General features: G+C 46.4%; 3 protein-coding genes across 3 annotated transcripts; 1 reads left to right on the plus strand and 2 right to left on the minus strand.

The window, feature by feature from the left end:
- Positions 1-990: 990 nt before the first annotated feature.
- On the minus strand, positions 991-2,647 carry JR316_0002582 (Subtilisin-like serine protease; the record flags this gene model as incomplete). The annotated part of the gene is made up of 3 exons (XM_047888374.1): positions 991-1,586; positions 1,636-2,146; positions 2,225-2,647. 3 exons carry the CDS (start codon positions 2,645-2,647, stop codon positions 991-993), a joined length of 1,530 nt encoding a protein of 509 aa, XP_047753297.1.
- A 625-nt stretch (positions 2,648-3,272) lies between these two features.
- JR316_0002583 (uncharacterized protein) lies at positions 3,273-6,541 on the minus strand (the record flags this gene model as incomplete). Its single annotated transcript, XM_047888375.1, has 10 exons — positions 3,273-3,421; positions 3,550-3,740; positions 3,844-3,949; positions 4,007-4,106; positions 4,209-4,668; positions 4,733-4,859; positions 5,172-5,307; positions 5,371-5,427; positions 5,493-5,977; positions 6,046-6,541. The coding sequence occupies 10 exons, from the start codon at positions 6,539-6,541 to the stop codon at positions 3,273-3,275; spliced, it is 2,307 nt and encodes a 768-aa protein (XP_047753298.1).
- Positions 6,542-11,636: 5,095 nt separating this feature from the next.
- On the plus strand, positions 11,637-13,480 carry JR316_0002584 (Cholinesterase; the record flags this gene model as incomplete). The annotated part of the gene is made up of 7 exons (XM_047888376.1): positions 11,637-11,939; positions 11,977-12,292; positions 12,345-12,366; positions 12,437-12,687; positions 12,749-12,930; positions 12,984-13,065; positions 13,122-13,480. 7 exons carry the CDS (start codon positions 11,637-11,639, stop codon positions 13,478-13,480), a joined length of 1,515 nt encoding a protein of 504 aa, XP_047753299.1.
- Between the last annotated feature and the right edge of the window lie 401 nt (positions 13,481-13,881).

Genomic DNA, 13,881 nt, shown 5'->3' on the forward strand with positions numbered 1-13,881 from the left:
GTACTACATTTGTACCGAGTCAACTGTCTAATACAACTCTGATAGTCATTGGTTAACTCAAGAAACTTTTAGAGATTTTGGTTTCTGATTTGCTCCACATAGTGCGAATCCACTCGGAACTTGGAAAGAAGGTCGAAAGATGCATAGAGATCACAGCAAGAAAGTGTATAAACGGGAACAACTCTACATGGGTGACCACTGCCTCAGCCCCCTAAGTGTGCAAGCTGTGCTAGTGTACCGCATTCGCGCACCGAAAGCCGAAATGGCACGTGAGTTTCGCGAAACGTCATTGGCGTTAGGAACCTCGTCAACTTCAGTGGTGTGTACGTATATCACCCAACTGTGTATGCATGACTGGATATCAGAAAGCTATGTACTGCGAACACAAACACAAACACAAACACAAAAAATATAAACTATATATACATATGACCTCACCAGAAGAAGATCCGAAGGTCCCCCAATCTGCGGGTGTCAAACAAGAAATGAGAACAAAAACAAATATGTATGTTATGTCTGAATATATGTACAACTAAGGACGCAGGTGAGCGCGCCGTGAGATGGTGACTGTGAGAGGTGACAAATGCCAGGATCATGGTTGGATAAATTGTAGATGCGATAAAAGTCTAGACTTGTGGGTTGGGATGAGATGGGAATACGACAGTGTTGGAATGCGACGCTTGGTGGGGGAGAATGGCAATGCGTATGTAAATCAAAGACAGTCGTCGGGGTATAACCAAAGGAAAGTCAAATCAACAAGGACAGAAGGCCTAAGAGAACATTGGGGAATAGTCGTTGATAGCAGAGTCCGCATGTCAAGTTGGCCAGTAACACGCCAGTGAAGGCGTTGGCCAGCCTTGTCTTTGAGTCCACCAACCATCCCCCCAGCGTCAAGAATGACGAACGGATAAACCTCAACAAGATCATTTCAGTCTACAACATAACCTACCACGACCGAGACACCATTCCCTGCTCCTAATCATACCCCATTCAGGCAGAAGAGGTGTAGTTATTGAAGATCAACTTGTTCACTGTCTTCGCTGGGAGATCAGACAGGACGTCTGGTGTCGACAGAGCAATGAGAGCCTTCTTCAACTGAGCAGGGGTGAGAGTGCTAGGGATGGGAGCAACATCGTCAGCGTTGCCGAGCACGATATCGAAGAACTTGGGGGAGGGGAGATATGTAGTCATGAAGGATGGGAGAGCACGATGCACAACAGCGTAAAGTGATGAGGGTGAGACGGATTGGGTGAAGGGGGAAGATAGTACACGCTGGGATTGGAGGGAGAGAAGCTCATCCGCAGAGTTGAAAGAAGGGTCAAATTCCTTTGATGGGTAGATAGAAAGAAGGTAGGCAAGGAGTCCAGCGGTGTGGGGGGATGCCATGGAGGTACCAGAGAGGGTGGCAATAGCAGTGTTGCTTCCCTTGAAAGTGGACACAATGTTCAAACCAGGAGCGAAGACGTCAACACATTCGCCGTGGTTGGAGAAATAGGCGCGTTCATCACCCAAAGTGGAGGCTCCGACAGTGACAGCATTGGCAGCAGCAGCAGGAGAGTAGTTGCAGGCGTCACGGTTGTCATTACCTATACGTGGGTTAGACTAATAGATGATTGGATTGATCATTGTACACACCAGCAGCAACGGCGAAGTGGAGTCCACCCTTAACGGCCTTGTTGACGGCGTCGTCCAAGGCTTGCGACTTTCCACCTCCAAGGCTCATGTTAGCAACAGATCCTTTGTGCTTGGTCTTTCCAGTGGAGGCAAGTTCGGCAGCAGCAGCGGCAGCCTTGACTTTGGCCTGGTTGGCAGCCCAGACGACACCAGAGACAACGTCAGACATGCTGCCACTTCCATTGGAGCCCAAGACCTTGACAGCAATGACATTGGCCTTCTTCGCGACACCGTACTTCTTGGAGGCAATGGTACCCGCGCAGTGGGTTCCATGACCGTTGCCATCGTCGTCAACGTCGTTGGCGGGGACGGTCTTGCCCCATGAAGCACGACCTTCGAATTCCACGTGCGCCACGTTAATGCCAGTGTCAATGACGTATACGTCAACACCGTCTCCGCCGTCAGAGTTGTACAGATACTTGGTGAAAGTACCGAAAGTCAACTTGGGACGGTGACTGATACGAGCAAGACCCTATTTGGAGAATGAACATCAGAATTCAAATTGACACAACACGGGGCGGTGCAGAGAGTAAGATAAGAGATAACTTACCCAAGGAGCGCCTTTCTGGACTTCCTGTGTGCGCACAATCTGGTCCTTCTCCACATATGCGACCTCTGGCATCTTCCTGATTTGGTCTACGACCGAGTCAGTGAAACGGCCAGCGTAGCCATTGATGTGGCCGTCGTAGACCTGTTGTACACCAGCAAAGTCGTCGCCAACGAGCGGGTCCGAGGCGTGGGCGGCCTGGAGGAAGTTCATGTGGTTCTGAATGAGACTAGAAGGGATGTCATCCTTGAGCACAACGATGTATGAGTTGTTAATGGAGCCATAAATGTGCTCTGTAGCGACGAGGGGGGCTACGGATAGGGGAGAAGAGGGGGCCTGGAAGTTGGGGCTAGTGGAGAGGGGGGTGGAGAAGGCGGTGGAGGCTATTGAGACCGCCAGCAGGGACCATTGGAATAGGGCGGACATGGTTGTGGTTGTAAGGAAAGACAGGCTTACGCGGAGCTGGGGAAGTCATAGTCATTTGTTGTTCCTTATTTGGCAATAGCTCCCGCCCACGTCAGTCCGATTCAGTCGAGTCACCATACGGAGCCCCTTCCGGCTTTTGCTATCGTGTATGTATTGCCTCCATAACATATAACTCACATGTCTCCTCTCTCGGGGAATCGTTCCTCGACTCCAGTTTCCGAGGGCATAACTATGTACAGATGCTGGAGCGTTCTCTTGGCACTCGAAAGTAACAAAAATGCGGTACTCCAATTAGGCAAACGGTCATACTCAATACATAGCAGTATGGCATCAGTGCGCCACTTTTTTCGCGACAATGTGCAGCAGAACGTTGGAAATGCATCATATATTTTCGGGATAGCTAGACAACGCACAATGCTTGGCTCCGCTCCAGTAGCTTCCAGTTCAATTTCAACAAACAGCAATGCGCAGCACAGTAACAGACGAAATTATCTTCCATCACAACTTTCCTTACATATACACTAGTAGGCATTGTAGCACGACAGAGCGACATCGCAGCTAAATACGTCTTGTCGCTAACAGTACCTCCACGGCCCGGTCTTCACAAGCTCGCGTCGCCTCACCTTTACTCGGGTTCAATCAACCCCAAAAACCCATACGACCAAAGTTGGATCGCATCAGACTCTACCCCGCTCGACAGTGCCGCTATATCCGCCACAGAAAACGTCTTTGTGCTCTGATCAAACGCATACGACCACACCTCGGAATAGATGTCTGTTCATTAAACATCCAGTCTATTTTTAGCACATGTTCGGCTACACATCCTCCCAAGAAAAGCCAAGCCACCCCAAAACGAGTGGCAGCATAGGAGAGAAGACTATCAGATAGACTGTGCAACTCACTATCAGAAGCACCGTTGATAGAGGCCCATAAGCGTGTCTGTGCATCCTGCAAGCTCTGCACGAGTTCTGCATCGCCGCACCAGGCCGGGGGTGGAGAAGGCAGTGGATTAATATCCACACTCGTTGTATTCGTTAGGCAGAATTTCAGCTGTCTTGCTAGTCCTCCGGCCATTAACGCTTGCTGGAACGACCTGAGCGACGGAGGTGACGTGTCATTTGTACCATAAGGGTAAATAGACGTTAGCGCTAGAATCCAGAGAAAGAGGTGACCAAACGTTACGCAGTTCGACTCACCAAACAACTGTTCCATGATACGCTGTTCGGTCTAAAAGCTGTATATCGGCAGTGTTGGAATCATATGCTGGGTTGGCCACCACCATTCCAATGTTTGTCAAAAGACCTGCACAATATCTAGTATGCGATGGAGCACAATGGAAGACAAATTTACACAGCATACCTCGGGGGTAAGGCGTCAAAGCGTCAACCACACGCTGCAAAAATACCGCGCTCACGTTCGTGCCGTACATCAAATTGAATCCCAAATCCGAATTGAGGACCTACAGATTGATCGAACCGATTAATCAAAACACAGTAAGCGCGACCCTTCCAGTAAATCGCGCGATTCTCTGTAGAGCCAAATACAACGCCACCTTACTCACCTCAACTGGAGTTCCATCAGGCATCAACGATAGCGCGTAGAAGCTAACATTTCCCGTCGTCGCCGTCCCATTACCCAACAAACTGTCATCTAGGTCAACAGCTTGCACAAAGTTCTTAAGCCTCTGCTCCGCCGTATCAGCATCCACCACGACCTCAAACATGCCTGGCGCCTCGCTTTCCCACTTTTCCGCCATCTGCACAATATTCGTCGCACCGCCATCCACATCGAGATCTTGAAGGCTGAGAATCCCCGAGCGGGCGAGGCTATCTATTGCACGTAGGTTGGCTGGAACAAGCGCGACATTAACGTCGAATGGTATGGTGCCGAATCCGGTTCCGCCATTGCTGTCCCGCCAGTTTCCAACAGTCTCCCCTGGCCGGAACGCAAGCAATTGAGAAGATGTCGCTGGATTTGCAGTAAAGAATGGCAAAGCGCGGTTGACATTATAGGACGCGATCCTGATAACAAACAAACGTTATAACCTTTCGCGCAGAATGATGGTGGAGAAGGGCGCTCTCTTACCTGTTAATGATATCCAGGTACGTTCCGTTCTGTAACGTTGCCTGCTTCGATAAAAATTGAGCAGATCGATTCTGTCCCTGAGGCAACTCTACAAAGTAGTGTTGCAGTGCAGGTAGGAGCAACAGGTCTGTTAATCGACATTTAAGATAATTTCATTGGATTGAATAGGCAAAAAAAATATATACCTGTATCAATCATCTATAGTAGTCTATGTTAGCTGCATCATAATAGGAACAGTGAGAAGTACTATACTTTATAGTCATAAAACGGAGTGTTTCCAAGATCGGGTCTGCCATTTCCAATGTTGACCTGAATACGATAATTAGATAATTACCTCGATATAAACATACTGTTCAACGTACGAACGACGCATAATCCCCTGAGAGTATCCAATGTTATGAGAAATAACAATTAACGAATATTTAGTATGAAGACGAACCAATTGTTTCCTCGTGGCACAAAGCACCAGTGCTATTGGCTCTTTCAATAACAGCACCAAGGGCATCTTCAATGGCGCTTGGTGTGAGCAGCGGCATTAGCATCCGCAATGCGATAAGTGAATCCCGTCCAAAGTACTTCGAACATGAAGAAAATGGTCAAAATTCAGATAGATGGGTAGTGGGAGGACTAAACCTCACAGTTAAAAATCTCCATCCTCCCGCCGTGAACTTGTTCTGGAAAGTCAAGAACGAAACCTTACAATATCATGTTAGTGATTTGACCACATATACAAGGAAATAGAATATCAGGAAGGACCTACTTGCTCGGAAACATCTGCAGGTAAGTTTTGCAATGCAGTTTTAACACTATCCGTCGCAGCATCAACAGGGCTCAAGAACAAGTCGCCTACATCCAGTCCCGCAAGGCTTGTCTCGTTCGTCACCACCTGTATGCGGACGTTGTATTTCGCGTCAACCGTCGGAGGTCTCATTCCAGCCACCGGTTGACGTTGGACAGTAGGTATAACAATGTTAATAACAGGAGAGGATTCATTTCGCGCGTCGACAGAGAATCTCGCAGAGCTTCCGGGTGGTACTGAGAGGTAGAGATCGACGGATTTGAACGTCTGGGCCGACGGCTTAGCTTTGAGAATGGTATTGTCAGTGGAGCTCAGGACGTCATGTGTTTCTGGAGATACAGATGTGCTGTTTATGTACTGCCTGTGGAGCCTGACCTCTGTCGGGGAATGAGATGCCAAGGTATAGTTAAATATTTCGTGCATAGTCCCAGAGCCTTCGACGTAATCTTATGTTCGACATAGTTGATCTCGCTCAATTACAATGTCCACGCTCATCATTATTCGAAAGTCTCACCTCTTAAAGCTCGTACAGCACCAACAATTGTAACGCCTAAAGTCGCATTGGCGGTAAGCGTCATATCAGCCTGAATTCCGCGGTTTCCGTCCGCCAGGGAAACACTTTTCATCGAGCCATTCACCAGTTCCAGGTTGAGAGGAACCGAAGAGGGTTCTTTTTGGGGTAGGAAATAGACCAACGCTCCATTATTCCCTGCTGGAAGAGCCGCAACAAGACGTCGGGTAACGTTGTTACTGGCGGTGGTGCTCGTCAGCAGTAATTGGGCGGTCGTGATGTTATCCCGATAGAAATAGTTCTCGTTACTTCCACTTGTGACGTGAAATGTCGTGGCCGATACAAGAGGGGGGGATTTAGCAGCAGCGAACAGTAATACACCATCTCCAAGATAAAATTCCCGAGCAACGAGCGAATACACTAGGAAAAGTGCGGTAAGAATGCCCATGACAATCCAAAGGAAAAGTGGGCCTTTTTTCGACAACACCAAGTCATGCATAATAAATATGCCCCCCATCGTGTGTTAAACATAGAAAAGAAGGTTGTCTAGAGGCATATGGAATGGAGCAGAACCTGGGATACCAAACCCGCTCGACGTCAAGCTGTTTTCCAGAAAGGCGGCCCGCCGTGCGCCATGACCCTATGGACACGCGGTTAACGAAACCCTTTGGCCATCGTGATCCACCGCCGAACCCGTATAACAGATTCTATATTTAGTGCATTTGCGCAACTAAGTACGCGATGTAGGAATGAAGGCAGAGTTAGAGCAGAGAAAACCAAGAGGTGAGACGCGGATTCCAAGAACAAGAGCGTCGAAATTGACTTCCGGTCTAGCCAAATCCCAAGCAAAGTCCTTTTTCATGAACTGATGCAACCAGTCCAGCGCTGCATGTATACGTGGTCGAAAGAAGTGAAGAACGTTATGAGCCACGAGGTAGAACGAAGAAACGCACTTTGAGCGCAACTCAGTTTTCATCTGCAAAAAGGTCCGGGCCTCGGGAAAGTTGGTCGCCGGTTGGACCTTCTGAGTTTAAAAGGTTCAGAGTCCGAATGCCAACTTTATTGAAGTTGCGCACTTCAAGAAACAAACTTGCGACATTTTCTTCTGGACCGTGCTTAAGGGCTCCCTTACTGGTTTCTTCCTGCTATGACTAACGTACAATGGGCCTCACATATCCTATTCAAAACATGCTTAATCTCTCACTCGTTGGCAAGCTCGGAAATGGTACCAAAATCCCACATAGTATCATAAACCTGTTGGTTACCTTTGTTTCGTATCAATATGGTACCGTCCTCATGGTCTGTTGACTTCCAGGTTCTAACTTTCACACCCTCTTTGACTACGGATCTACAATACTTGAGCTCCGCCCGTATGTTACCAACATCAACCGCACACTGCTTGTCGGACCCAAGTTCCAGAGTACCATCCAGGTCTTTTCTGTCCTTTGCACCCTCAATTCTAAGCGAGTGACGTAGTATTTTGGGGTTAATTTTTCATACTATAGCTTATTAGTACAAATTTTAGAAGGTATTCTAGATTCAGTCAGGTTACTCATCCGTCGGGACTGACAAAAAATTGAAATGTCACTTGGCCGTCTGTAAATGGTGAATTGCTGATTACTCCATGAAAGAACGATGACTGTCAACGTTTTAGGTGCAAATCACATAATTTACGAAAGTGATACTCGGCGACACTCGCAAATTTCCCGTGAAAGATGCGTAACAGTGGTGTATTAGCATTTCATCCACCGTTTTTACTGGTTTTTGTAACACTATTTCCGTTATATCTCGTCATTGCTTACTATGCGTTCAGAATTTCAGCAACCCTCACGTAAATGTGGGGTCTGCATGACATTAGCGCATCATCATTATTTTTCTTGGACAAAGTAGAGAATACTGCTTGGCAGTCGAAAATTAATTATGGATTCAATTTGGACTTGAACGTTCTTTCACTTCAGTAAGCGGAAAAATCCGAATTTGTGTAAGGGACTGGAACTAGTCTTGTGTTCCAGGTCTACCAAGTTTATTAAGAGACCCAATTAAGAGGGATCCTGGCGCTATTAGGTGGTTGATCTGCACATCTCCGAGGTTATCAACCAAGGCGCCTGGGCACGAAGCTGAATGATTTACGACACGTTCCTTCTTCTCGAACGTTTCATAGATCACAGGACAGTCTCTAGCCTCCGCAGTGCTCCATCCGATATTCAAAATCATAAGTTACTCCTCGTCGTGGGTAGACCTAAATTTAAAAAGTCATCTTTTGCTCTTTTGCCAAGTGATGGAATGAAAGCTTGTACAGGTCTTAAAGTCTCCCTATGTTCTAACCTTCAATATTTGGAGATAATAAACAACTCAAAGATACTTCGAGACTGCGATTTGACCGTCGCTTACTTGCTTGTGCTCAATGTGGGATAGCTTCACCCATTATACACGGATATGCAAATAAGCAGTCTGACGTGAGCAATGCTTTCAGCTTCAAGTGACCTCGAATTCTGACCTCCGAACACTTTATCTTGGCATAGCCGAATGCCTATAAATACTCAAGATACTTTGTCTACACCCTCATCGAAAGGTCAGCCTCATCAAAGGTGAGCTTCCTGACTTTTCTTACACAGTTTGACGTTAACTTTTGACACTTTATGTCTGTTTTAGAGCATTGTCTAAAACGCGACTTGTACATTGAAACCCAAGTACGTCACTCGTTCACTCCAAGACTCTGAGAACTCATTCATGAAAACCTTTTCCTTAGGTTTCTACACGATGAAATCAATCTTTGCCAACATCCTTTTGCTCTCCTCCATCGTTGTGAGCTCTAACGCTTTGGTGACCCGTCAAGACGTATGCGCGACCGTTTGCCGCCCAGTAAAGCCGGTCTGTAAGCCCGGACAACAAGCCACCGGAGTAGAAGGCTGCTGGGGATGCTGCGTGGATATTGTTCCGGCAGCTCTGACACCTGATGATCCGCCCACTGTTTGCACCGCTGTATGCCGCGAAGAAAAGCCTGTATGCCCAGAGGGTGAGGCCCCAACCGGACAGGAAGGATGCTGGGGATGCTGTGTTGCGGTGTAGATAGTGAGCAGAGCGGGAGTGGGGGGGGCTAAACAAATCTCATGTTGAAGAACTCGAATTTACTTTCATTCCAAAAACTCTTCTACGCAAAGTAGTTAGCCCCAAAGCCACGACTTGAATATTCTGTAAATAAATATCCATTGCCTACACACATCACCGGGGATTCAGTCCTCAGATTAGAATAAATGTTCCACTCAGAGCGTACCGAAAGTTTCGGATAAGATGAAACTACATCAAATGAACGCTCGGAAAATCTGTATTAGAATGCAGGCTTTGGTTGTCATGAAGAGACAATGTCATTGCCATTTTGATCTCCATTCGGTGGGCAAGAATACTTAAAAACAGGCATCGAGAAGAGGAGAACATCCCATAGAAAACGCTTCTGGCTCTTTGGTGAGTACAGCTACTTTCAAGGACAAGTGCCTTTTTTTATTCAGCTTTACGCAGAGTACCAACTTCAGCGCCTAATCACCAAGACTGTTTGCATAGTGGGTGTTCTGATTTATCCGAAACGAGAAATTACGCACTGACACTGTTTTTCATAGTCGTATAGAACCGTCGAACACCTGAGAAAATGAAGTTTTTTACAGTCGCAATAGTAGCTATAACATTCCTGACAAGCGCCCACGCCTCCGTAACTACACTTAGGCCTTGCGGGGTGGCTTGTGGGGAGGATAAACCCGACTGTTTTCCAGGAGAGGCACCGACTGGAGGACCTGGGTGTTGGGGATGTTGCGAGCCCATACGTAGCTAAATGCAATAACTGTGTCCCATAATTCATTCTACCGACTTATCTTCCGACTCGACCTGAAGATCCGTGAGAAATTGAACGCAACGATTAGACCTACAGTATCATTCTTTAATTCATGAACTTCATAAATAGTAGTGATACATGGGAACTGTTTTAAGGCTCGTAGAGTATACTAAATTGATAGAAATAACTACAATAATTGGATGTCTACCTCTTGGAGCCCATTGACACGGCAAGCATCTAACAAGGCGTCATATCAAACGACAATCAAACATTTTTCAACATCAAATAAATACCATTGAGTCTGTTTAATAATAAGCTCAGGTTATAGGACCTTAGTGTTGGAGGGGTCAATAGATTGAAATGAATGTTGGTATTTTTCTCATGCTAATTAGACACGAATGAAGTATTGTCAACGGAGATGAAATGAATTACAATATCAAATATTAAACACGGATATTTTGCTGGACTCTAGATATTGATCTAACAGAAATAGTAGACGTTCCTGGGCGGTCGCCAAAAATATCAATTGCAGTGTATAAATGAACGAAACGAGGTTTTTCTGGTTTTAATTCTCAATCTAAGTCACCCATATCATTGTTCAGCGCAACAGGCCTACTGCCCTCATTTTGGTATGTGCTCATATGATTCACGGCAACAGTATACATTTACTATACACTTCTTCGTAGATTTCCATAAGAGTAACAAGAATAGTCAGAATGATTTTATAATTGACCTTGTTTGGCCATCCACTTACCAAAACCATAGATATGAAGGTCGTTTTTGCAATTGCCGTCATGGTACTATCGATTGTCGCTAGCACTCGTGCTGCCCAAGAGTGTCCAGATATATGCAGGGAGGTAAAGCCAACCTGTCCACCTGGGGAAGCACCAACTGGAGGAGATGGTTGCTGGGGATGTTGTAGGAAGATTTGTGGTTCGGCGTGTCTTCCTACCAAACCGTTCTGCCCGGAAGGAGATGTAGTCGTTGGAACCACTGGCTGTTGGGACTGTTGTCCAGAATCTACCACAGTTTAATTCGTCATGAACAGATGTAAACGTGGGACAACAAAATGTAGTTGCCACTTTAAAACAAATACACTTGATTTAAATCTTAGTCAATGCTATGAGAAATTCATACTGAATGACAGTGGTAATGAGGATATCAGGTCCTTACCAAAGATAGCGAAATAGTCCAAACCAGTAGAAACTCTCTATGTACAATGTGGTTATCGGGATTCAGCTAGCCATGTCGGCGTAGCCTGGACAATGGCGAAAAATCCGCGGGGCTTAACAAACTTCCTAGCAGAGATTGGACGAATACATTTAAATGCATAGCATGTAACTTGTACATCACTATAGTTTCATATTATCATAACGAGAACAAGTTGGTCATCCATATAACAATAGGGACAAGGTAGAAAGGATAGCGCTTACTTCAGATGTATGACCTCTCGGAACGCCGTTAGCCACCAGTTGCGCCATGCTTTGGCTGAAACCTCAAATGTACAAGTGCCTACCACATGGAATTGATCAAATAGATAGGCGATGTATGACTATATACCCCTGTATAAAAGGCGCGTAAAACACAACAAAGTCTGCTCGTCGACACTCAAGCGATACACCTACAACTCATAACAACCACGAAATATCTCGGAAACATTGTGTTGCTTTCCGCCTTGACTTGCCATTGTGGCGTGCTAGCAGCTGACTCCGGCGCAGATTCAACCAATGGATTGGTTGTGAATACTCAGCAAGGCCCTGTGTCCGGGTCAATGGCAACTGCAAACGTCCGCCAATTTCTTGGTGTACCGTACGCTTCCGCAGGGCGTTGGGAGGCACCGACACTTCCGCTTAATCGTACCACAATTTTCAAAGCGACAAAGTTCAGCGACGCATGCGTTCAGAATTTGGCCCCATCCAACTTGGAGTTCCTAAAACTGTCAGGAGGTCAAGGAATCGGTATTCCAGAGTCGGAAGATTGCTTAACCGCCAACATATGGGTGCCTAGTCTCAACAGAAAGCAAAAGACCGCTGTGCTGATATGGATTCATGGTGGCGGGTTTCAGTGGGGAACAGTATGCTCAATGTCTCACCATATCACCTGTTCTGCAGCTAATCCTATCTCCCAAGAGCAACCTTGCCATCTACAATGGCCAGAATTTTGTTCGCGACAACGATGACATCGCCATAGTCACGTTCAACTACCGCTTGAACGTGTTTGGCCAGCCAAATGCACCCCAGCTTTTGAGCAAGACAAAATCGCAGAACTTTGGCTTACTCGATATTGACGCTGCCATCCAATGGGTTCATACTAATATTGCTGCATTTGGAGGCGACCCTGAGCGCATCTCGTTGTTTGGCCAGAGCGCCGGGAGTATGGCTGTGGATGCGTATTCGTTCATGCATCCAAACGATACAATTGTCAAAGGTGGCTTTGCCTTATTATATGCACGACCTGCAATCTGAAAATCTGTACTCAGGGACAATTCAAATGTCCGGAACGTGAGTGGACTTGAATAAGAATAGGACAGAAGTACCGATTCTGAAAAGTGTCATCCGTTGACCTTCTCAGCCTCATACAAGGCGATTCTCCAGGAGGGTTGGCGAATGCAACATATGAAGGCGACATTTGGAATAGTTTGGCAGAGAGCCTCAACTGTGGAAATGGCAAGTCCAAGTTCAATACTCAAACTTTTACTAAACTCCTACCTATTTTAGATCCCGATGACGCGCAGCTCGCCTGCATGAAAGCAGTTCCGTTTAGGACGTTGGAGGATGCTGTCATGAAATTTGGTGCCATTGTATTCAAAGCCTTTATAGATGGTGCTCAGTTTTCTCACCCAATTTTATAAGAAGAAACTGAAGTTGTGATGTTCCATTGTAGATATCACCCTTTTCACTGATCTTCCACAGCGCATAGCATCTGGAAAGTTTTTGAAGGTGCCTTTGCTGTCGGGTAGTGTCCTGAACGAGAACGACATATTTGTGGTTGCTGCTGAACTCACTACCCCTCCTAGTATTGTTTTCCCCTTGTTAACGGAGGTAGCTGCAGATCTCCAAACGCAGGTACGCGGATTTTTATTCCCTGATGTGTGGGTGCAGCTCATTTGTTTGGGCAGGTTGCTTTCACTTGTCCAGCTGGAACCAATGCCCAAGATCGGCTCAACGTCAATTTACCTGTCTGGAGATATCAATATCAAGGTGTGAAAAGAGCGATCGATTTACAACATTTAATTGACGACAAGTTTCTCTGCCAGCTGTATTTTCCGACCTCTCCACGCGTCCAGAGTTGAGGTCCTACCATCAGGCAGAAGTCCCCATCGTATTCGGCACCTACGATACAGCGATTTCCGCTGTGAAGTCTACTACCACAGAGGTAAATCTGTCCAAGTATATGCAGAAAGCTTGGGTAGCGTTTGCCAGAGATCCTGCGAATGGATTGACCAACTATGGCTGGCCAACCTACAACGCAACATCAGACAGCCTTGTGCAGCTCGGCGGACCAGCTAATCCATCCGGATTATCCCTCGGACAAGGCTCTTTGCTTGACCACACCTGCAATCATTCTGATGAATTGCTCACCTTTGCTATCCAACTATCTTCCAACTTCGCTTAGAATACTTGAGTAAACTTGATAATACAATTCGGATGTGTTCAGGCATTCTTCCGGCGGAATGTGACGCAGTTGCCTGCCAATGAGTTTGGATCTACAAGGTTGAGCAGTGGTGAAATGTTCATCATAGTTTTTGTCTACGTGGATCTGCGCATGCGTTCGCTGAAGTGGCATTTGACAAGATAAATGCGATGTGGCATGTTGAACGTCGATGAAGGCCAGTTGGAAAAATGATTGGCCTATTCTCGGCATAGTTCTAAACTCCGACGGCTTCAACGCAGTTCGCCAACCTCCTATCTTCGACGTGATCCAGAACACCCAAAGAACACCATGATAGCAAAGAGTTTACGCATGATTCAGCCACTCTGAGGCGAAGAAGGTCGATACTCTAGACTTTCCTCTCT

This window comes from Psilocybe cubensis, chromosome 2, assembly GCF_017499595.1.
Source record: "Psilocybe cubensis strain MGC-MH-2018 chromosome 2, whole genome shotgun sequence".
Lineage (NCBI taxonomy): Eukaryota > Fungi > Basidiomycota > Agaricomycetes > Agaricales > Agrocybaceae > Psilocybe > Psilocybe cubensis.